Consider the following 25,204-nt stretch of genomic DNA (forward strand, 5'->3'; position numbering starts at 1 on the left):
ATACGATCTGACTGAGTGATACAAGAATGAGAAAGTTTTTATATGTTTTAGGACAATCCCACAATATCTGTGTCCCTCAGATTTATGGTCTCCATATGTTTACAAGGCAATTGACAAAGTAGTGTCAGCTGGATCCCAGGATACCTGAGCCTTCCCCACACAGTACACACCTATAGGAAAGATAAGAGAAGTCCCACTATCAGCCTTATCTGGTCTTTGAAGTTGCTGACACAGAAAAGGGAATTTTTAGAGCAAAGCAAAACAATCTGATTGATTAGTTCAGGCTTTGACCCTAACTGGGTCAAATATTGTCAGTACACATATGATACATACAGAATTCATGGAAAGAAGGGATGGAAAGAGTCACTGGAGGGAATGGGAAAGGCTTTGTGTAGAAGGGGGAACCTGAGTTGAGTAATGAAGGAAGTCAGGGAAACTACAAGGCAGAATTAATGGGACAGGGCACTCTGGGCATGGGAGAAGACCACCAAAAATGTCAGAGCATACCAGTATGGATCATACAGCACAAAAAGGGGAGAAAAATATTGGAAGACTAGAAATTTAGGAAGGGTGCAAATTATGAAGAGCTTTAAATCCCAGTGAGGTAAAAGGAAGCCAGGAGCTCATTGCCTTCTATGATCTGATCTATACTTTAGAAAACCCACTTTGACAGAAGAGTAGAATGTGAATTGGAGTGAGAAGGGATATGAAGCAGGAAGACTAGTTAGAAGTTTATTATAATAATCTAGGTGAGAGGTGGAGAACTGCATTAGGGTGGCATTTGTGTGAGTGAAGAGAAGGGAGGTGTATAAAAGACACGCTATGAAGATAGAAGCAGCAAGACTTGGCAATGGTTATGCAGGCAGCTAGATGGCATGGTGGATAGGGCACTGGGTATGGAGTCAGGAAGACCTGAGTTCAATCCAGCCTCAGACACTTACTACTCTGTGACCCTGGGCAAGTCACTTAACTCGGCCTCAGTTTCCTCATCTGGAAAAGGAAAAGACAAACCACTCCAGTATCTTTGCCAAGAAAACCCCAACATGAGTTCATGAGGAGTTTGAAACTCCTGAACAATAACAACAAAATATGGGGGTTTTAATTAGATTGAGGAATCAAGGACGACACTGAGATTGTGAGGCTGGTGACTAGAAGGCTGTTGGTGCTGTCAATAGTAACAAGGAAATTCAAAAGGGGAGAGGACTTCAGGGAAAATAAAATGAGTTTTATTCTGCATATGATGAATTTGGGGATCTTAAACGACATCCAATGCCTAAACTACATTTGTTGACACAAGGAGCTCAAGAGAGAAACTGGGGCTAGATATATAGATCTGGGAATGAGCTGCACAGAAATGATGATAGAACTCCTAAAGAGTTGATGCCATCACAGTGTAAAAATATTAAAAGATTATAGAAAAAGAGAAAAGAACCCAAACTAGATCCTGGGAGAACACCTAGGGCATGATGCAGATAGAGATTAAGGAAAGGAGACCTAAGAAGGGTCAATTAGATTTGAGCAGAACCAAGACTGCATAGTCTCATGAAAACTTAGAGGAAAGTATATCCAAGAAGGGTAGGTGATGAGCAGGGCCAAATGTCACTAAGAGATAAAGAAGGACAAGGACTGAGAAAAGGTCATTAGATTTGGGTAGGTAACTAGACAGGGTAGTTTTAGACGAACGATGAAGTCAAAAGTCAGACTGCAGAGAGTTTAGAACAGAGAAGAAAGGAAATGGAGAGTCTCAGTGTAGCCATTTTTTCATGAGGGGTTTATACACAAATGGGAGAGGAGATAAAAGATAAAGGCTACAGGGAATTTGGTGCAGTGTTTTGTTCTGTTTTTAAAGACAAAGGAGACATAGATATGTTTATAGACATCAGGGAAGGAGTCAATAGATTAAGGCAGAAGATAGGAGACAGAGTGGGAAGGACAAGTCTAGAAGGGATGGGATCAAAAGTACCTATAGAGGCATGACTTCTTTATCTGAGACTAGAGTGAAAAAGAATTGGTGGGGGAATATGTCTGAGGGATGTGATATGAGGAAAGGAGAAGGAGGAGCTCTCTGAAAATGTTCTGGATTTATTTACTTATTTTTTGGAGAGGAAAGAGTGAAAGGAATGGAAATCATGATGAGAACAAGGAACACAGTTAAGGAAATAGTGAGGCATGTGGAAAGATGTAATGATGAAAAATTATGATACGTAGCAGTTTCATAGTTCATGAGCAAGAAAGTAGAATACTTCTTAGTGTTGGTTGGCAAGATCAAAGGTATGGCCATATCTGTAATAGTCTTGGTGAATCTGAAAGTAATTTCTAATTTGGAATCACACAAGATGCAACAGCAATTGCATCACATTCTAGGAGATTACATCTCTAGGGAAGACCTGTTAGACTGTTTAGTCTAATCTTGTGCTTCCTTCCGCAGGCCTCTCTCCACCTATAGATACTCCGCTTGGATTTATTCTGTAATGGTGAACATATTCTCATCCCCTTCTACTTGCCGCATCCCAGTTATTCTAAACACCTACCTTCTGATATTCAAACCCCATTCTTCATCCTCAACTCATCGCTCCCTGACATCCATCCTTTTCAACCCTAACCCTTCTCTCATTGCTGAGCTTCTTCTAGGGGCTTCTATTTTGGGGACCAGGGGTCAGTCATGCTTCATTATCCTACCAGCTGTGTTTCTGACTCTCTGTCCTTCGACTCCATAAGCTGCCTTCTCACTTACGAACTTCCCTCAGGTGCTTCTCACCCTGGATTGTCCCTCTGCTCTGCTGTTTCCCTTCTCCCATTGGTGAGTTCCCTCCAGCTCCTCAGTTCTGGAAATGGCCATGCCAGGGTATGCTTCCAGCTCTCAGGCCTTGGGCTTTTACCACCAGGTTCCTGTGAGTACCGGTATACTCCTCCCTTTCCACACATGCTTGTTACCTTGCTTTTATTTGTTGTCTTGCTCCACTAGAATAGAAGTTCCTTGAGGACAGGGACTGTCTTTCTTTATTATGCCATGACATTATGGCTGCCAATTTAATTTAATCATATGATTAGAAACTTGAATATATTATCTAATCACTTGAGAAATGTGAAAACACTAGTAACTACAGACTTGGTAATACAGGGATAATCTAGAAGAAGCAGTGTGATCCAACAACGTCACTGAAAAAATTTCTAAGTTTAGTCACAGTCTGGACATTACAAAAAAGGGGCAGGTAGGTGTGCTAGGCCTGGAATTAGGAAGATCTGTCTTCAGTCTGACCTCAGACACTTACTAGCTGGGTGACCCTGGGCAAGTCACTTAACCCCATTTGTCTTGGTTTCCTCATTTGTAAAAGGATCTGGAAAAGGAAATGGCAAACCACTCTAGCATCTCTGCCAAGAAAGCTCCAAAAGGGATCACAAAGAATCAGATAAAACTGAAACCAACTATACGTTAACAAATTACAAAAATGATTCTAAGATACACACATATATACATACATGTACATATATTCTTATTAATTTATGTCCTTATGATTCAACTGGGAACACAGAGGTTAGTAAAGTTTTGTATACTAGCTACCTTAGGTTGAAGCGATAGATAGAATGTAGAATTTAGAATTGAAATCCACCTTAGAGGTTGTTTAGTCCAAACCTCTTTTTTTAATTAAATAGTAATCTGAGGTCTATAGAGGTTAATTGACATATCCAAGGTCATAAAGGCAGAGTAGAACAGAGCTAGGATTCAAATCAAAGATGTCTTCTTACTTTTAATTCAGGTCTCTTTCTACTATCTCACATTGCCTTCCTGACATTTCGTTTCAGGCACAAGGTCCTTATTTTTTTTTTAATTGGCCTAGCAAATGCACAGAATGTTTGTAAGCCTTAAAGCAGTACATAAAAGTGAGTTGTAATTATTTAAAAGTAATCCATGTTCAATTTTCAGGTTTTACTCCTCTTTACTCTGCAATAAGCTAGTGATATTGAAACTTCCCATTAAACATCTTAGATACTTGTTTTTACATTTGAAAGCTTCCTTTGAAAAACAAAATAACAGTATAAGCTGTCCCCAAGGACATGATTCTGCAATATTGTACCATTTCTATTCAAGTTGGGCCTCCTGCGTCAGCAATTCTCTCATTGAGCAGCTGGAAGTGCAAATGGAGAGCATCAAAAGTACGTTTTTACTCCTGTTTGTGCTTCCAGCCGCTCATGTACTAGTCCAGATACTGGAGTGTTCATTTAAGTCAGTTTAGGAAACAGGCCAACATATTAAAAGTAACTTGAGTTTTCTTGGCTTTTTTCATTTGACTTAAAAAAGCATAGGAAAGTTAAGAACATGAAAGGAAGGTCCTTAAATGTGGTATACCCCTATTGCAAATGATGGGAATGAAAGCCACATGGGATGGGAAGTCATGAATGGTCTATATGACCTGTACCTTTAAAAGCAAAAAAACCCCACAAATCTCAGATAATCAATAGAGTGGATTATTGATGGATTGTTTTCTAGACTGAGAAAAAGAAACTTGAGAAAATATAGTCAGATGGTGTGGAGGAGAACCAGGAGAGAAAGGTGTCATGAAAAGCCAGTAGAGAGTATTTGGGAGGAGCTGGTGATCAACAGGTTGGAGGAGAACCAGGAGAAAGCTGTCTCATGAAAACTTAGAGGAGAGTGTATCTAGGAAGAGCGGGGGATCAACAATGTCAAATGCAACTGAGATATTAGCAAGGATGAGGGAAAAGGTCATTTCACTCCGAAATTAATAGGTCATTTGTAACTTGTGGCAGGGTAGTTTTAATTGAATAATGAACTCTGAAGTCAAATTTCAGAGGGTTTAGAATTGAGTGAAATAAAAGGAAATGAAGACACGAAGTACAGATGTCTTTCACATGGAATTTATCTTTGTGGGATAAAGTGGTCCTAGCAGAATACCTCAGATGGGTGCTGTGATACTGAGAGGAATCAAGAGACGCAGGATCCAGTAGGTGAGGAGTCCAATCAGGTGACGTAAGATTTTAATCAATCCTGGCATCAGAATTTACTTACTCTTTTGCCGGTCACTTTACAGCTCTAAGTTCTCAACTGCATCATCTATGGAATAAGAAGGTTGGTCTATATTTGGCTCTGAAAATTCTGTGCTAGAGAAATGATAAGGTTCAAGCGAGGTGGTATTATATATCAAATCAGAGCATGCTAATAGAGCTAACTGGCCAATCAAAGTGAATTATTTATCAAGTGAGGTTTTGAAACTTGTACTCAAAAGTTCATACTAATGACCTGGTAATTATTTTAATGGATTTTCAATGAACTGTGACATACTTGGCTGGCATATAAATATATAGTAGTACTGTGAGGGCAGGTGTTCTACTGCGAAGCCTCACCTGTTAAGAGTTTTGTTAAAAGCCCTTTTACTGGGTGAATATGTACTTCTGGGTACATTTTACTTGTTGTTGTTCTGTTGTTTCAGTTATATCTGACTCTTCATGACCCCATTTGGCATTTTCTTAGCAAAGATAATGGAGTGATTTGCCATCTCCTTCTCCCACTCCTTTTACAGATAAGGAAATTGAGGCAAACAGGGTTAAGTGACTTGAATCTAATTTGAACTCAGGTCTTCCTGACTCCAGGACCGGCACTCTCTCTGTTTCTCCACTTATCTTCAGTTTTTGGCATGTGTTGATTACCACAACAATGAATTACTTTAGTCAATCAATGCACTAAGTACCAGACACTCAGTTAAGTGCAGAGGATATAAAGAAAGTCAAAGACCAAAACCAAAACAATAAACAAACAAAAATAACAACTCAAGTCCTTAACTGCCCTTGAGGAACTTAGCCTTCTAAAGTCTTTGTTTTGTCTTGTGTAAAAGAAAGAAAAATGATGGAAGGTTGGGGGAAGGAGGTTCAGGTGGAAGGTTAACCAGTTTTTATTAGGCTTATTATTATTATTATTATTATTATTAATTATTGCTTAGTTCTGGAGATACAAAGAAGGGGAAAAAACCCATTGCTCTAAGTATAAAGGATCTCACAATCGAATAGGGAAGACATATACAAGATATATACAGAGTTAAAGGGAAAGGCATTCTCAGTTGTGGGTACTAAGAAACAATGCCTGGAGAAGGTGGGATTTGAATTGAATGTTGAAGGAAGCCAGGAAAACTGAGCATCAGATTTAAGCTAATCATAGAATAGTGAGCTTTATTGAGATATTGAGGTCATAGAATATTGAGCTTTGTTGATGGAAAAGATCTTAGAAGTCTTCCACCCCAACTCCTTTATTTTAAGGATGAGGAAACTAAGACCTAGAAAAGTGAAGAGACTTCACACAGCTCAATCACCGATCTGGGATGAGTAGATACCTTTCCTGACATTCAATGCTCATTCCACTTCAACACAGTGTCTCCCTGGTGAAAAGTTCCTGAACCTGTGCTTTCTCTATTTCCTTACGGCTTTTTGAGACATTGAATAGAGAAATTAGACTAGAGTTACTACATTCGGCGTGTATTGTGTTTCTGGGAATTATAAAAGAACATTCCAGGTGGGTATGAGTGGGGTATGTGGCATTGGCGATCTTATGACTTATAATGTCCAGTTTGGATTGTCCTCTCAGGGCTTTCTAAACTAGGCTTAGTGATTTCTTCAGGACAGAGTACTTCTTGTACCCATCTACCTTAGACAAGTGAATGAATGACAATGACCATGTTAAGGAAATTAATAAGCTAATATCAAAGGCCTTCATATGGCCCATTTCAATTCCTGATTGAGGTATGAGCATTCTTTTTTGTATGAATGAAGGTGGAATACTGAAGATGGTGGTAGAAAAGTGTGAAGAACTACCTAACATTTAGAGTGGTCAAAACTTGAAGATATTTTAATGGTGGTTAGATTAACACCGGCTGGTCATGGTATAGAGCAGACTTATAATTCTATTAGAAAATGGTTAGATTGTATAACCTATGAGGGGCCTTTCAATAGAGATTCTATGGTATGATTCTTTTTTTGTAGTTGCTTAATAAATATTTATTAATGATGACACAAAAGTATTCATCACAAACTGCACAAAATTGCTTCAAACTCAATTCAACAGTTATTAAGTATCTACTGTGTGTAGGGCATTTGGTAGGTATTGGAGATACAAAGATCAAAACATAATGAACCTTAACCTCAAAACTTTTATGCTTTCCTGCATTTCTAAGTAATAAATAAGAGTAATGATTTTGTTAATAATAAACGAGTCCTAACTTCTTTTATTAGACTGTGTGGAATAGTGCAAGGAGCCCTGCCTGGGCAGATATCAGAGGACCTGAGGGTTGATTCCATCTCTGAGGCTAAACACCTGAATGAACTTTGGCAAGTCATTTAACTAACATGACCCGCTGTTTTTTTCATCTGTGAAGCAAGAAGGTTGAGCTGAAGTCTTTTTCAGCTATAGAACTTGGATATTATGATTCACACACTCTATTCCCATCCTTCAGGATATATATATATATACACACATACACACACACACATATATGTATATATATATATATACACACATATATTCCATATTCTATACGATCTGTATAATAGACACTATGATATGAGTCTATATCATCACTGGGTTTTAGCATTCTAAATCCATCTCTGAGGCAGACTAACCTTGTGTGTATGATGTCACATGTTGTATATTATAGATATAACAAATATTTGTTAAGTGAATAGATTTATTATTTTCAACTATATTAATAGATATTTTCTGCATGATTGGAAGTCATGTTAGCTAACATAAATTAAATTCTGGAAGGTTCTCAAAGGGCTATGGCTAAACTGGTCTTCTGCTCCTGGGCAAAGAGAAAGTTGTTCATGACGCTTCTCCTCTCTAGGGGGTTTCCTGAGGTTATTATTCACCTGTTCCCTGCTCCCCCCCAAAAAAAAACCCTTTTCTATATTTGAAATTGTTTCTTCTTGATCATACCTCCAGTATTCGTGTCCCCCCCCCCAAGAAGTTAATTCACTCAACTTTGGAATCCCCATTTCTCCTCGCCCTCCACTTCTAGGGTTAAATATCCTAAGCAATTACTGAGTGAATGCAAACTCACCAAACCCATTACATCTAGCAGGCTCCAATTTACTCTGCCCTCTTTCCCTTTCTCTCCCTCTTGCTCTGGGAACATAATTAAATAAATAGTGCCATTGGTTCCAGAAAGCCATGTCAATCACCTACCCTGCAATTCCCCTTACCATCCCTGTGACTTAACAGACCACTCTCTCCCTTCCCTTGCCATGACTCCCCCATTTGCTTTCCTTTGCTCTATTAAAATGTAATTAGAATAGAAGCTCCTTCAGGACAGGAGGCGTCTTTTGTATTTGTATCCCTAGTACCTAGCACAGTGTATGACTCATATTAATACATAATTTTCATTATTTTATGTATTAATATAAACAGAAGTTTATTTAAGATTAAAAAACAACTTTCTAACCCTATACCATTTTCAAAAAGACCATATCCATAAGTTTCCTTTCTGTAGTTTCTAATTGTTTTTTAATTGAAAGACAGTGTCTAACAACAACAAAATACTTCCCAAATCTTCACCACATAGCCTTGTATCCTATTTTATTGGTGCCTGGCCTCTCTGTGAAGTGTCTGACTTTAAAAACTAACAGATAACTTTTCATATATTTGTAATTAAGAAATCATGCCATCTATGTACATAGCAGTACAATAACTACTATCCCACATAATTGTAGACTTCAAAGACAAATTTAAGAAAGCCCTATTTTTCAAAAAAAACCCCATTAAATTTCCATGCAAAGATGGACAAATAGAACACGAAAAGTCCCTACACATTAAAAATTGCTTTGTTATGGTTCGATTGTACACAGATACATAACTTTCACTACAGCAATATCACATTAAAGTTTGACAGGATTAATAGGTAGACTTCAAAAGAAAATAACACACTCAGAAAGGTTCAGGACAAAGGCATGTGTGTATCTGTCTGGAAATTCAAACCTGTTTAGTTTTTTAGAAAGAGCAAACTGAAGTCTAGTTAGGAACTCCCTAAGCATGGAGGTTGATTAGATTCTGAGCACCGCAATCTCTTCCTTGAGAAAAAGCAATGGGGAGAGCTTTATTCTTGCTTAAAACTAGACACTATGAAGCTATTTCCCTCAGCTATGAAAGTCAAATAGCACAGTTAAAACACAGCCAGGGGCTATTAAGATTCAGTTTGCATTCAAAAAATAATAATAAACTAGATCTGATTTTAGTCTCTGTTGCCATGGATGGTAGCATGCTGGATCTGACTGAAGAAAGATATGACTGTCAGAGTGGCTTCTCACCTCCCTGATCACACAAGACACAATACTTAGTTTAAAGGACATCCTAGTCTTCCTGGATTTGGTTTGGGAAATAGCTTCACATTACTGCCATTGCCAAAAAAGCACCATTTCAGCAATTCATTGTATACTGCATTACTCTAGATATCATCCAAAGAATGGTATCACTGAAGGTAGAGGCTAGATATAAACTTGTTGGGCAGGTGGTGGAGAGGAGAGACTTCCAGCAAAACATGGCAGGAATGCATAGCCTGTGAGATCCTTTTCAACTAAGATTCTATTATTCAGGAATATAAAAGGCATTGTTTCATTTTGAATACGATGGTTACAAATTCATAACTGAATTTGGTGAGAAGGGGATGGAAGTCAACTTCATGGGAATCAGAGAGAATTAAGAATTAGGGATCCCTGAATTGTTTTTGAGTTTAAAGTTAGCCAAGTCAGGAAAGTGATAAACTGAAAACTAATGAGTTACTAGTTTTAAAGAAAAATCCCTAACAGCTTTATACATATACTTTTAAAAAATGAAACAAAAATCTACTCTTAGCAATTTGATCTCTCCAATATCTAAGCAAGTTGAAATTATTCTATGGTTTATATGTCACTGGACCTAGAAAACATTTTTATGCTCCAATTAATAAACTTATTTAGAGATTTTTATGTGGAAAGTTAATAAAATAACATGAAGGGGTGGAGCAGGCTAACTTCTTTGAGAGCCTGAATGTGTAGACATGGTCTAAATTGCATGATTGGGACTAAAGATTTTTATATTGATGGGGAAAATGTGATATGATTAGTGTTACTTTCAGGAATATTTTTCCTTTTGTCTTTTCTATCACTCAGTCTCACATAGAGGTGATTGATTTGGAGGACTGAATAACCCCTGACTATATGTCCCAAGAGGTAGGGGAGACTTGAGGAAGAATTCATAGACCAGGTTCACCTGGTGAATATTCATAATACTAGAAAAGTCCTGAGGAATAGAGCCTTAGTTAGGTTGTGCTGAGTTTTAGGAGATCAGGTTAGTTCTTGAGCTGGTCTGTAGTGGTTTAGGTCATCTCTGGATTAAGATCAGCTAAGGCAGGGTGGTGGCATGGAAGAACACTGGATTAGGAATGAGAAGTAGGGGAGAAGCAGAGTGAAAGAAGAGCTAGAACATTTGATTGGGAGTTGAGTCTTATGTTTGAGTTTCACTTTAGAAACTTACTACTGGTTGATCATGGGCAAGGCACTTAATCTCTCAGTTACAAAGTTCCCTCTCTGGTAAAAAGGGGATATTGATAATATTCATACCACTACCTCAAAACTTTATTCAGGGAAAAAATACTTTGCAAAACAATGTAATATATATGTGATGTATTAATAATTCAAATCCTGGCTCTACTGTTTGTCACTTATGAGACATTAGGCACTAATAATAACATACATAAATCTATTCTAGGTTGGCAAGTTGCTTTTCTTATAAACTTTCTTGAGGCAAGTCATGCAATAGATAGAATTGGTTATTATACCTATTTTGCATAAAAGAAAATGAAAGCTCATGGAGATGAAAAGATTTGCCCGTAGTTATTCTAGAGCTAGTTAGTTAGTTTTAGGTATGGGATTCTGATCCAAATCTTCTGACTCCATATTTAATGGTGTTTTTTCATACCTCAAATAATTTAACCTCCTTAAGACACAATTTTTTGATTTAATGAGGAAGTTAGATTATAGGATGTCTAAGGTTTCTCAGAAAAAATGGATTTGATTATAAAAAAGCTAAATATTGGTGGGGAGGATTCAATTCTATTTTTAGATATCCCTTCAACAGCTGAAAAAAAGTCCTCTATTTTTATCTTTTAATTAAATAAACCAAGGGAGTATAGGAAGGTAACCATAAATAGTAAAGAGATTTTAATTAGAAAACCCAGGTAAAATTGGCAAGACTCAGTAAATGTTCCACATTTTATTACGTTTTCAAGGCTTCAAGTAAAATGGACTAGAAGGACTTAAGAATTTAATGAGCTAAAACTGAAACACTCATATATTCAAAACTAGAATTAAAAAAAAATCACAACATGGTTAAATGCACCACTTGCAGAGCATCTCATGAACCAAAATTAGGCTAGTTTCTTTTTTTTTAACCCCAATAGAAATGCATATGTCCTTAGGGATTTTGCATAAGACTTCATAAGAGTGATAGAAACAAAGAATTCCAGCATAACAAGTGACCTCAGTGGTCATTCAGTCTAACCCACACCTAAATAGGAATGCTCTCTACAAAATAACTGCCCTATAGTCATCCAGCCACTATTTAAAAGCCTACAATAATGAGGAACTCACATCTGTCGTATTTGTCCTAACACAGAACAGCTCAATCTGCACATAATACACTGGAAACAAGTGATTAGGGCAGAGGGCACCTTTGTTCTGGACATTTGGACTTTCTTCATGCAGGATAAATTAACAATAACATTTTGTTGGCCATATCAGAAGGATGATTCCCATTTAATCTGCAGTTTGGTCAAATGCAGTTTACGGCTAGTAAAGGTCTGAAGACAGCTAGATTTGAACTCTTATCCCAGCACTCTGCCTCAGACTTTACATGATTAGCCTCAGACACTTATTAGCTATGTGACCTTGGTTAAGGAAGTCATTTAACCTGTCTGCCTCAGTTTCCTCCTCTGTCAAATGGGGATAATAATAGAACTTACCTTCCAGGGTTGTTATAAGGATAAAATGAGAGCATAATTTTATAAGCCTTAAAATGCTATAAAAAAAAAAAAACTTTGCAAATCTTGAAGTACTATAAAAATTCTACTTAGATCTTATTGAATTTGGATCATCATTCCTTTTTTGTGAAGATCCTTTTGGAATCTGATTTTTATATTCAAGATGACATTTATTTCTTTCCACTTCAGGTCATCTCAAAATTTGAAAAGCAGGCTACCTTTAACTTTATCTAAGTCACTGATAAATTGTTGAGCAAATAAGGGTTAAGGATAGATCCTTGGGGCATCCTATTAGATATCTCCCATCTCTCTTTATATTTAATTAGTGCCATTTTTCAGCATATACTGTATTCGTCACTGTTCAGTAGTTTGAGTCATGTCTGATTCATGGCCCCCATTTGGGATTTTCTTGGCAAAGATACTGGGGCGATTTGCCATTTCTTTCTCCAGTAGTTTTTTGTTTTTGTTTTTGTTTTGTCTTTTGTTTTTTTACAGAAGAGGAAGCTGAGGCAAAAGGGTTAAGTAACTTGCCCAGGGTCACATAGCTAGTATGTGTCTGAGACTGGATTTGAGCTCAGGTGTTCGGACTCCAGGATCCCACACTGCATACACTGTGCCACCTTGTTATTTATATACTGCATATATATGTATATTATTCAGATATGTGTGTTTGTAGATATACACAGAAAAACAGCACTAATTAAGAGCTATAGTCAAATTATATACATAAGAATTGGGGTGGGCAAAATTATTGCTTTTACTCGGAACTATAAGGCATTTTTCAGTTTAAAAATAGGAAAGTCTGTCTCTTGTCAACATCTGATATGTATCATACTCTTTAGGGAAGAAAATGTCAAAGAGTTGAAAGATAGGTTAGGAATGATCCAAAGACTTAATACTATAAAACAAAAGTCAGCTTAAGTGGCTTAGGATAGTTTTGAGCATGCAACTGACAATGAAATAATAGATCATTCCACTGATTGATTGATAAAGAACAGGAGAAGACATCTATTAAGTAGAGCAATATGGCTGAACAGAGAGCTTACCTACAATTTAATTTATATATAAAAGGATATGCACATGAGGTGATTTTTCCCTTTCATATAATCTTATTTTAATGACATAGACTCTATTAGAGTCAATGGATTTGTGATTTAATTGATATGGGTTTTCCATCCAAAGGTTCAATTCACAACTCATTCATGACTTCTCATTCCCTTCACTTATACATAGAAATAGAGGCTAGATTGTGATTTCATTTGGTACAGGGTACTCCTGAGTGAAAAAAATTCTTTCTAGCAATGCAGGTAGTCACCTTCTCTACAACACACACACACACACACACACACACACACATTTACTTTTAGTTTACAACATGCAGTTCCATAATCCCTTGAGTTTCAAATTTCCTCCCCTTTCTTTTCCTCCCTCCTTCCCCCCCTCCCCTCCCTACCCACCATGCCAGCATGCAATTGAATATAATTTGACAAATACCTTCACACATAACATTAGTCAAGTTGTATAGAAGGATTATAACCAAAGCAGTGAACAATGAGAAAGAAGGGACAAAATAAAACAAAACTCAAAAGAGAAAGAGAGCACGTAATTTGCTTCAACATTCATTCAGACTCTGTAGTTCTTTCTCTGGATGTGGATATACCTTTCCATCATGAGTCTTTTGTAGATATCTTCTAACCTTGTATTACTAAGAGGACTACCACTTGATATTTTTTGAATTGCCTAAAGCAAGTGCCTTAATGCTGTTTGCCTCAGTTTCCCCCCCTGTAAAATGAGCTGGAGAAGGAAATGGCAAACCACTCCTCTACCTTTGCCAAGAAAATACCAAATGGGGTCACAAAGAGTTGAATACACTAAAAAAATGACTGAAAAGCATTGAGAGGTTAAATGACTTGCCTAGGGTTATACAGTCAATATTTGTCAAAAGTATGAATCCAAGCCTTCCTAGCTTCAAAGAAGTCTCTCTCTCTCTCTCTCTCTCTCTCTCTCTGTCTGTCTCTCTGTCTCTGTCTCTGTCTCTCTGTCTCTCTCTCTCTCTGTCTCTCTCTCTCTGTCTCTCTCCCCCTCCCCCATATGCTACATTATCTTTCATAACTTGTCCACAACCTTTCATAAATCTTCTAGAAGAAATATTCTGGGAGCCTTTCAATCTCTTCAACTATTGTGTGGGCACCAGTGGATATAACCTTTAGAGATGCAATATGCTTTCATATTTGTCATCTCTTTTGAACTTTGTAACAAAACCGTGAGGTAGGTAGTACATGTATGATTCTCTCCATTTTACAGATGAAGAAATGGAGACCAAGAAAGGGTAAATCTCATCAACTGACACTTAGAATCATTTTCTGTCTATAAAAAAATGACTGTTTTTTTTTTTTTTAAAGCAATCGGGGTTAAGTAACTTGCTCAAGGTTACATGGCCAGTTATTTCTGAGTATGGTGCTAAGTATCTGAGCCTGGATTTGAACCCAGGTCATCCTGACACTGGAGCCAATGCTCTTACTTGCTGTGCTACCTGGCTGCCCAAAAAAGACTGTATTTAAAGCTGATTCTAAAATTATTTGCAACACATAAATTACATATTTACATATTTGCAGGGATTTGTTAAATTGGGAATTTATTGGATTGCAATCTGGGTATAAGTGTATGGTTCATTTTTATATGACAATATTGAGGTAGTATAACCTAGGAAAACTGTTCTTCATTAACATAGACAGCAAAAGGCATCACAATTTCTGTTTTAGTGCTTTGGGAGCTGAGTGATTTGATTACTCTGCCTTAGGAGTTGTTTGTGAAGTATGGGAGAATTCCTTCTAAAGTATCTGATTGCTTTGTAGAGCCCCCCAAGAAATAATAACAGTTCCTTAGGCCCACATTTAAAACTAACATGAAGAAAACCATTCTTCAGATCTGGCTTACAGTCTCTAGTTGACCCTCTTCCATTTCAAGATTTTCTATGAACTACAATAAAATTCATTTTAGGAATTTCTTAGTTATCACTTTTTCAACCTCTGTAGAATTGCAATATCTTTGAGGGAACTTTAACACATCCTTCAGTACTAAATCTGATGTTTCCTGATCTGTAGTTGTTCAACTCTTATTGACTTAATAAACTTATATCCTTTTACGACAGAGTAGTCTGTGAATATGTGCATTGGGGCAGTTGTATGGCACCGTGAATACAGTGCTTGCCCTGGAATCAGGGAGACATATTCCTGAGTTCAAATATGGCCTCAGATACTTACTAGCTATGTAACTGTGGACAAGTCACTTAATCCTGTTTGTTTCAGTTTCCTCATCTGTAAAATTATCTGGAGAAGGAAATGGCAAGTCATTCCAATATCCTTGCCAAGAAAACCCCAAATGGGGTGACAAAGAATCAAACATGACTAAAAATTGCTGAACAACAATGTACACATTTTATTTAATATACCAGAATAAAGCAATAATAGTACATTGGACCTATGCCACCATGCTGCCTTACCAGATTAATCTACCTTATAATGAGGTTCTTTTAGAACTTCAGTGAATAGAGTTATTTTAAACTTTTACTTATGTATGTTAATAGGAACAACTCAAAACAATATTACATGGCTTCATATATTAAAATATTTTTATTGATAATAAAATCTAATGATAGATACTATCTAGAAAACAGAATTAGGTCAAGCTTCTGCCTATTAGACTTAGTTACCATGAAAAAAGACCCAGGGGAAAAATTAACAATTAGAATAATGATTTAAATTATCTTATCTGTTTTTTGTCAGTCTTGTATAGTTCCACAAAGAAGATTCTTATGTATTTTAAATAATTTTTTAAAAAATCTCAACAATGGTACCCTATCAGTAAAGCATTTTTTGATTACATTAATTCTCTGTAGTACTATAAATCCATAGTGCATCCTTAACAATGGAAAACAACAGAGTCTTACATGTACAAGATTATATGTATCTATGCATTTTACCTAACTTATCAGAAAATTATCCCTAGTGAAACTAATTACAGAAAAGTAGAAAAGCGAATTATGACTAAACTGTTTTTTGACAGATAGAAAAGACTAATAAGATATATATGCATATGTGTGTATCTTTTTTTCCCCCTTGGAGATGATGCTAAGAACCCACTATCACTATTACGTATATTGGTAATGGTGACAGAATTTCCTTGATCCTTCTGTAATTGTGGCCATGCCAATGGAGCTCCCTCTTAAAAAATGATCGTAGAAAGGACAGACTAGTGAGTATAACTCTGGGAACTGGAGGCCATGCTGGCAGCCAGATGGAAAGAAGCAGTGTGTCCAGAAATAGATCTTGTCTGACCTTGCATATATCAAAGGCAGCCAAGAAAGATCAACAGCAATTCAACTTATTTTCTTCGATAATTTTAAAATAATTCTGAATTCCTATAAGCATTTTTATTTCTCTTACAGAAAAGGAGCATATATAACCATGCATTATTACCTGAATGCTGTTCTTCAATCCAAGCCTGCAGGTACATGAAAAGGAGCAGACCTGCTACTCCAAATATCAGCACAGACAGAAAGACTTGTCTCAAATTCATGACCATTTCAGATGGTTGCATTTTTGCTCCTTTGTGAATGCCACATGATTTTCCTCCCATGTATTCTCAGATTAAGTTTGTTCTATTCAGCATCTTTTTTTTCAGTATCCTAGAAGTGGACAAATAAAGCATTGTGATTCTTTGGTGGTACTTCTTTATGGATGTTCTGTGAAATATAGAGAATATCTACAATACTGAATGTTTAAATCAACACTAGTGTTATGGAACTGATGACCTTTAGTAATCTATTACTCAAGGTATAGATGTCCTGTTATACTCCAAACACTTCAGTCTTATCTGACAAATTTGTTCCTCTGTAGTTAATGGGTAAGTTTTAAATATTAAATTAACTAGAGTTTAATTTGGAGTTAATCTTTCCTATATTGTTAAGGATCAAGGAAGGATGCATAACCCAACTTAAACTATTTTTAATGAGCAAGGGATCTTTTATTAATATTCCAGTACGCAGCATCCTGAGAGTTGAACTTAGGTAGTTCTGATACAAGTATGTCACAAAAACCATAAACCAACAAGGAGACCAATTACACTCAATAGTGTAACTCAGTTACAGACCTCTTCTCTCTTCAACTCCCCTGTCTTTCCCCTCATTCTTAGCAGGGAGTCCAATTTCTTACTTTAATGAGAAGACTGAGGTCATTTGAAATGAAATCTTTCAACTCTCCTCCTCTAAACCTCTTAATTTCTCATCCATCTTCTCTTTCCCCCTTCTTTTCACAGAGCACTGGGTGGTACTGCTCCATTACAAAGACATACCCTCCACATTATTTCCTCAATTCCTTCTCTTCCCATATCCTCATGAATTTGCAACAAGAATTACCCATTCTTTTTTTATGCTGTTTGATAGTGAGGCATAATAACATAGAGTAAAGGATTTGGATGCTGGAAGTCCTGAGTTCAAATCCTGAACCAGACCATTATGTGATTCTGGGAAAGTCACTTAATCTCTCTGAGTCTCATTTTCCTCAACTATAAAACAAGGAAGGTAGACTAGATAGTCTCTAAATCTACTAGATGGCCTCTAAGGTCCTTTAAAGGTCTAAATCAATGATGATATGAATCTTTCCTTTATATTGTCTCATTTATACTCATGCTATCAATCCTGCCCACAAAACTTTGACTCCATTTTCTCATCAGACTATCATCCTATCTGTCTACTCTCCATTGTTAAATTTTTTAATAAATAGCCTAATCTCACTGCATTAACATAATTACCACTTCTCAGCCTCCTGAAGTCTACTTTTTGACCCCTCTACTATATTTAAATTGTCCTCTCCAAAATCATTAATAACCTCCTTATTGCTAAATAATGACTGATCATTTGTATCCATCTACTTTGCAGCATTGGAAACTATTGACCATCCCCTCTCCCTTTGGATAACCTCTTCTATTACAATGCATTACATGATTGTCTTATTTTTCCTAGAACTTTTTTTGGCTCCTTAGCTGGATCTCTCCCTTCTCTTGCCAATTAAACATATTTTAAATCATAGAGCACTGGGGTTATATCTGTGCCCCATTTTCTACATTTTCTCTAGGTGATCTTTACTTTCTTGACTTCAATTACAAAACTCAATACAGGTCATTCCTAAAATGTGTATCTCTGAACTAAGGCCCTTTTTTGAGAGTCAGTCCCATATCCAATTCCCATATAAATATAATCACATGAATATCTTAGCCACAGTGAAACTTTGGAGACAACACATATTTGCTATATAGATAATTAGATTCATTTGAAATAAAGCGCAAACTTTGAAAGATATGTTAACACAAAATGGATTTTTGAAAGTGTAGCATCCAAGGAAATCGAACTTTTCATATGATATAATGTATTTATATGAAGGGTGATTTCTATTCTATATAGTTTAAAAAGTGATATTCTACATAGTTTAAAAGGTGATATTCAAGATCTTTCCCAAAAATCACAATTGATATTAAAATAAAAGACTTATTATTACCAAATGCAGTCCAGTCTTGGATCCAGCCCAAAGAATTTTAGTTTTGGGAAGTACTGTGATGACCTTATTTTTATAGCAGAATCAAATATGTAACGAAATGCTAGGAACAGACTGCTATACTGATGCTACCATGATAATCCAATGCCCCATGACACCAATGTTATGTGTCCCTAACATCTTTTAGCCATCTCATAAATATGTGTTCTTTATATGAAGAAATCAATTCACCAATTTGTTTTGAAATTATTCTATTTTACTCAAATGTTTTCAAAACAGTAGAAGTTAGTACCCTTAATAAACCTCTGGTAAGAACCCAAGTTAAAAAATTAATCAATAATGAAACAACCCAACAAACGACAACTTCCTGGAGTTGGCCATGCTGGTAAAAGGTTATATTGGAGCATTATATGAATTATAACTTTCATAGTAGCCTTTAAGAGCAATGGGGTGGAAGATAAAAGGAACAACAAAAATTTTATGCCCCAAATAAGTAAGAGAGCACCTAGTTGTCCTTGATGAATTCATGTCACTTGGCCCAGATACAATTCATCCTTGGAAAGTAAAGAACTGGCTTATGTGATTGCTAAGCAACAGAGATATTTGAAAGATGATGGAGAAGTGTAAAAGGTAGCATGATGAGGTGGAAGGGCAAATGCTGGCACATTTTTAAAAAAGAGAATGAATAGAGTTTGTAAACTATAGATCAATGAGATAAATTGATTCCTGAGTAAATTCTGTAAGAGACAATGAATATCCAACAAGGCCTGGTGATTACAAAGAGCTAGCATGCTTTCTTCAGGAATAGACCAATGAGTCTCAGTTAATCTCTTCTTTTTGACTGATAGGTTAGGAGAATGCTGTAGATATAGTTTGTCTCAATTTTAGTCAATTATTTGATAAAATAGAACAGCTAGATGGCACAGTGGATAGAGTTCTGGGCCTGAAGGCAGAAAAACTCATCTTCTTGAGTTCAAATTCAGCCTCAGATACTTACTATCTGTGTGTCCCTGGGCAAGTTCCTCAACCCTATTTCCCTCAGTTTCCTTACCTGTGAAATGAACTAGAGAAGGAAATGGCAAACCATTCCAATATCTTTGACGAGAAAACTCCAAATGTGGTCATGAAGAGTTGCACATAACTGAATAACAACAACAAAAATATTATTTGATAAAATATTTTCTATGGGAAAGAAGACTAGATATAGACCAGAGAGCAGTAAAAGTAGATGGAATCAGAACTGGCTGAATGATATGGCCCAAAGAGCATTGATTTATTGTTACATGTTAACATGGCAGAAAATCTCTAATGGAGTACACCATTGACATATGCTTGGTACTGTATTATTTATCATTTCTTTCAATCAGTGGTTTAGATAGATGGATGGAATTCTCATCTGATTTGCAGATGATAAGAAGATGGGAGGGGCAGCTAACACCCTGGATGACAGTTGGGATTCAAGAAGTTCTTGACAGACTAGAGGACTATGTGGCATCTTAATTACATAAAACTCAATGAGGACAAATGTGAAAACTTGAACTTGGTTAAAAAAAAAACCCAACTTTTAAGTTCATGAAGAGGGAGATATAGTTTAACAGCAGTTTCTTTGAAAAATACCTGGGAATATTAGTGGATTACAAGCTCAATGAGTCAGGAATGCAACATGGTAGCCAAACAAGCCAATAAGATCTTTGACTTCATTAAAAGAGGCATAGCTTCCAGGAATAAGGAGGTGACAGAATTCATCTGGAGTATTTGTTGAGTTCTGAGTATCACTCTTTAAGAAAGACACTGAAGAGTCAGCCAATGTGCAGAGGAGTGAGACTGGAGTCTGAGTCACATGAGGAAAAGTTAAAGGGGTTAAGGATGTTTACCCTAGAGGAGAAAATAATTAGGGAGCATGATAGCCATCTTCAAGTGTTTGAAGGGTTATCACATAGAGGAGGGGTGAGGCTTGATCTCAAAATGATCTTGATCTGTTTGACCTCAAAATGCAGAGCCAGGAACAAAGGATGGGAGTTTCAAAGAGTTCAGTTTAAGCTTGGTGGCAGGAAAGAACTCCCTAATGAAGAGAACTTTCCAAATGTGGAACGGGAGACTTCAAGAGGTGCTTGCTGGATTCCCCCTCCATGTCAATGTTTAGAGTTGATATGACCATTTATCAGGTATACTATTATGGTTAGAACTAGAGAGTCACTGATGACCCTTCTAATGCCCAAATTCTATAATTCTATGAGAAAGTTGAATGAAGAGAAATGGTTATCAGAGTTACCTTTTAATTGGGAAAAATTATGTCTGAGATTTTAGTTGGAAAAAGATATGCGATTTTATTAAGGTTGAGAAAAGGGATATAATATATATGTATATATATATGTGTGTGTGTGTATATATACATATATATATATATACAATCATATAAAACATATATTAAATGAAGAAAATAAAAAGAATGGGGAAATGGTGAAAATAGTATGCTTCAATCTATAGAATCAAAGATTTGGAGACAAAAGTGTTCTTAAAGAGGGCCTCTCTCCACCTCTCTCACTTTATAGGTAAGGAAGTTGAGATTCCCAAAGGAAGGATTGAACCCAACCTCACACACATAGTAATAGAACTCTCCCCGCCCCCACTAGGCCTTGCAGTTTCTCTATACCTTTCCTGTTTCTGAAAGGAAAGAGAAAAGATGTAATAATAATAATGGAAACAGGAAGCAACAGTTTAAGGCCTTCCCTGAGATTAGCAAGTTAATCCTCTTACTAGCCAGTGGTTGGTTGTGAGTGAACAACATGAGATCAGGTCTCCCAGTTATAATGGAAACAGTAGAAAAGTTACAGGTAGTATAGAAGGCCTTGGACAGGAAAAAATGCCTTTTTGATATCCTTTTAATGCTTAAAATAGTATGAGAAGTACAAGATTTTTTCTCAAAAATTTTTTCTTCTCAATCTTCAAAATCATAAAAAAGAAATTGAATTGTTTTTTTTAAACTAAAGTGCAGTTAGGTGGTACAATGGAAGGAGTACTGGACCTGAAGTCAGGAGGATTTACCTTAAGTTGAAATCCAGCCTCAGTCACTTACTGTAACTTACACTACTGTACTGACTATAACTTATACTTTGTGCCCTTGGGCAAATCACTTTACCCTGTTTGCCTCAGTTTCCTCATCTGTAAAATGAGCTGGAGAAGGAAATGGCAAATCCCTTCAGTATCTTTACCAAGAAAACCCCAAATGGGGTTCATACATCCTCATGTGGGTAAGCAGACACAGGCAATAGTTGAGTTCAACAACAAAGGTAACCCCCCCATATTGAAATTTTTTATTTCTTCATATAACTTGCAAAATTTTATTTCATGAATAATTATTTTCAATTCTATTTTCATGAAATTAGAGTGTTTAAAATTGAAAAATGACTGGGTTATATGCTAAGCTTTTTTTTTTTTTAGTTAACCACAATAGGGAAAAGTCTAAATATTATTATGTTAACATAGACTAACTCAAGTTAGTACATAAGGACAGCTACCCAAATTTCTGACATCAAGTCTAGCAGGAAATATTAACCTGACTCTACTCTGTAACACCCCCTTTGAAAATTCAGTTCTACAGAAGAAATAGCTGCATATGGGACTGGTGTCAGAGGGGTACCTTTTTGTTTTTGCTTTTGAAGTTTTTTTTTAATTCAGGTAATCTTTGGTTCTGGTAGCAGAGAAAGTTTTTAAAGAAATAAAAGAAGTGAAACTGGTTCTCACAGAGCTCATATGATAGAAGAGATCTTTACCATATTAAATTAAAGCTAGAGGAATATGAGTTTTCCAAGTACTTATAAGACAGTATAGCCCACAAGGGAGATTTGAAATTTGAGGCTTTTCAAGACTGATTCCTCAAGGAACTTCATGAAATGAAGGTAACTTTCTCTTGCATAGAAGTTAAAGTTAAACATTGAACAGAAATAATAACTGGGTTGGATTAGAAAATTCAGATAGTAGGCAACCAATCAAATAAATTCTCCTACTAAAGACTAAATAATTGCACTCAGGAAGGAAGAGATCTTTAAACTCTTGCTGTTTGCATAATTAAAACTCATCTCGGAAGAGAAAGGATAGAAGAAAACTCATAAATCAGACAAGAGCTATGAACCTAGGGGAGTAGTGGGTGTGGAAGCCAATAGAAGTAATCCTGGGGGGATTTAAATGAGAAAATTATTACCTAGGCTTCTGGATAGAGATGAAGAATTTACTCTCTCTTTCTCTGAGAAATGTAGCTATTCTATGTCTGACACATCCTCCTGGGTGCAGAAGGCAGTGGAAAACCTCTAATTGTTATTATGGCAGATGTGAGTAGGATTGAGTGATTAAAGCCACAAGGCAGAAAGGCAATCTGGTGCAAAATAGAGAGATACATGAGATTTTCTCAGATCTCAGTCCATTACCCCAAAGTTGGCATTCGAAAATGGCTCTTATTAAACAAAGGTGAGGCCACAGAAGCTGCAGCATTGCTCCAAGCAAAGCTGAAGGTCAGTTGTAATGGGAAAATGTACCTATTTGGAGATACTTGGTCTGCCTCTAAGCCTCTGGAAAAAGTGCAGACTATTGGAGATTGAAATTACTTAGAATAATGCTGCTTTATGTATAGTAAGCTATGCCATTTCTATAGTCAAAATTCTTTCTTTGGAGCTCCAGTCAGGTCATCAAGTTAAAGCATTTGGTGAATTCTAATTGCTCCCATATTTGCTCAACCCATAACCACAGAAACCTGAAGGGAATCTATCCTTGAATCTCTTGTAATGTTTTGTTCTTCTAATGGACTTCTCATGGTCTGTGTGTTATTGTTATTTTTCTATAGGCCCATACACCCTTACTATGATTATAAGTTTCATGAGGTCAGGTCCTTATCTTAGCCATCCTTGCAGCCCTGTACCCATCCGCCATTTGGAAATGGCAGAAATTTATAACGTGGAACTTAATCAAATTGAAATCTAATTTCACAACGAGGATGGTAAATCTTAGAATTCTTAGAGAAAGGATTTTGGAATTTTAGAATTGTTCTGTTTTTTTTTTTTTTTCAGTAGCTCACAGATGGCATTTTTTTGCTTGTGTTTCTTTCTAGCTATTTTTTCTTCCTTGCTTTGTGAAGAAATTTCTAGGGGGGAAATGTCTTTTTACCTTGTTATTACACTTTCATAGAAGCATGGCAAAATAGCTAGAGAGATGGCCTGTGAACTACAAACCCTCGGGTTCAGACCCTTCTGGGACATCCACGAGCTGAGTGACCTTGGGAAAATTGCTTCATCTCATGCCCCAGGAAACTCTTTAAGGATAAAAATTGTACAGGATGTGCTAGTCTAGATTGGTAAAGAGAAAATCCTCCTGGGGGGCTTCCTATACCAATGAAATGAGAATAAAGTAGCCCTTTCAATACTTTAAAATTCCACTTTGAACCAACTGTACGGTTTTAAATGAGAGGACCAGGGCTCAAATCTTGTTTTGCTAGATGTGTGACTGGCAAAAAAGGAAAAAAACAAACAAACAACACAACCTCTCTGGGCTTCAGTTTCCTTATCTATAAAATGAGGTAGAATGAACCTGATGATCTATTAAGTTTAGACCTCTGACTCTTCACCAATATGGGCTTTTCTTGACAAAGATACTGGAGTCATTTGCCATTTATTTCTCCATTTCATTTTATAGATGAGGAAACTGAGGCAAACAGGGTTAAGTGAGTTGCCCAGGGTTACACAGCTAGTTAAGTGTCTGAGGATGGATCTGAATTCAGTTCAGGTCCAATGCTCTTTTCATTACCCCATCTAATTGCCATAACTATTAAGGAGGAATGAGAAAGTTTTCATAGCAGAAAGTGAGACTTTAACTGGGGCTTGAAGAGAGCATTCCAAGCATGGGGTACAACCAGTGAAAATGTCAGAATTTAGGAAATGGAGTGTTGTATGAGAGAAACAGAAAGAAGCCTGATGTCACTGGATCATCAAATATTTGGAGGAGACTAGGGCACAGCTGGTGGCACAGTGGATAAAGTGCTGGGCCTGGAGTCAGGAAAACCTGAGTTCAAATCTGGTCTCTGATACTAGTGCTGTGACCCTGGCCAAGCCATTTTACTCTGTTTGCCTCAGTTTCCTCATCTGTAAAATGATCTGGAGAAGGAAATGTCAAACCACTGCAGTATCTCTGCCAAGAAAACCCCAAATGGGGCCATGAAGAGTCAGATACAACTGAGTAACAGAAGGTTTAAGAAAAGTAGAAAGGTAGGAAGGGCCAGGTCAGGGATGGGGAACCTGCGGCCTTGAGGACACACATGGCTTCTAGGTACTTGAGTGCAACTTTTTGAGTGAGTTCAAGTTTTACAGAACAAACTCTTTTACTGAATGGATTTCTTCTGTGAAGTTTGGATTCCGTCAAAGGCCCACACTTAAGGGTCTAGAGGGTCACATGTGGCCTTGAGGCCACAGGTTCCCCATCCCTGGTCCATGTAATAAAGAACTTTAAAATCCCAAACAGAGGGCTTTTGGTTTTGGTCCTTGAGATGACACGGAGCTATTGGAGTGTTTTGAATGAGGGAGGAAGAGGAAGAGTAATGACATGGTCAGCACTGTGCTTTAGGAAGATCAAAGAACCTGAGTTCCAATTCTGTCT

General features: G+C 36.8%; 1 protein-coding gene across 2 annotated transcripts in view; it reads right to left on the minus strand.

Annotated features, from left to right (window-relative positions):
* The window catches only part of CHST9 (carbohydrate sulfotransferase 9), a 364,924-nt gene that overhangs the window by 287,007 nt on the left and 52,713 nt on the right, over positions 1-25,204 (minus strand). For both annotated transcript variants that reach the window (XM_069099840.1, XM_069099841.1), the window contains exon 2: positions 16,493-16,701. In XM_069099840.1, coding sequence (XP_068955941.1) covers positions 16,493-16,652 — 160 coding nt within the window. In that variant the 5' untranslated portion in view covers positions 16,653-16,701. The remainder of the gene's footprint in view (positions 1-16,492; positions 16,702-25,204) is intronic.

The sequence above is a fragment of the Petaurus breviceps genome, unplaced genomic scaffold, assembly GCF_028583685.1.
Source record: "Petaurus breviceps papuanus isolate PSGF00001 unplaced genomic scaffold, PetGlider_PUasm1.0 38, whole genome shotgun sequence".
Lineage (NCBI taxonomy): Eukaryota > Metazoa > Chordata > Mammalia > Diprotodontia > Petauridae > Petaurus > Petaurus breviceps.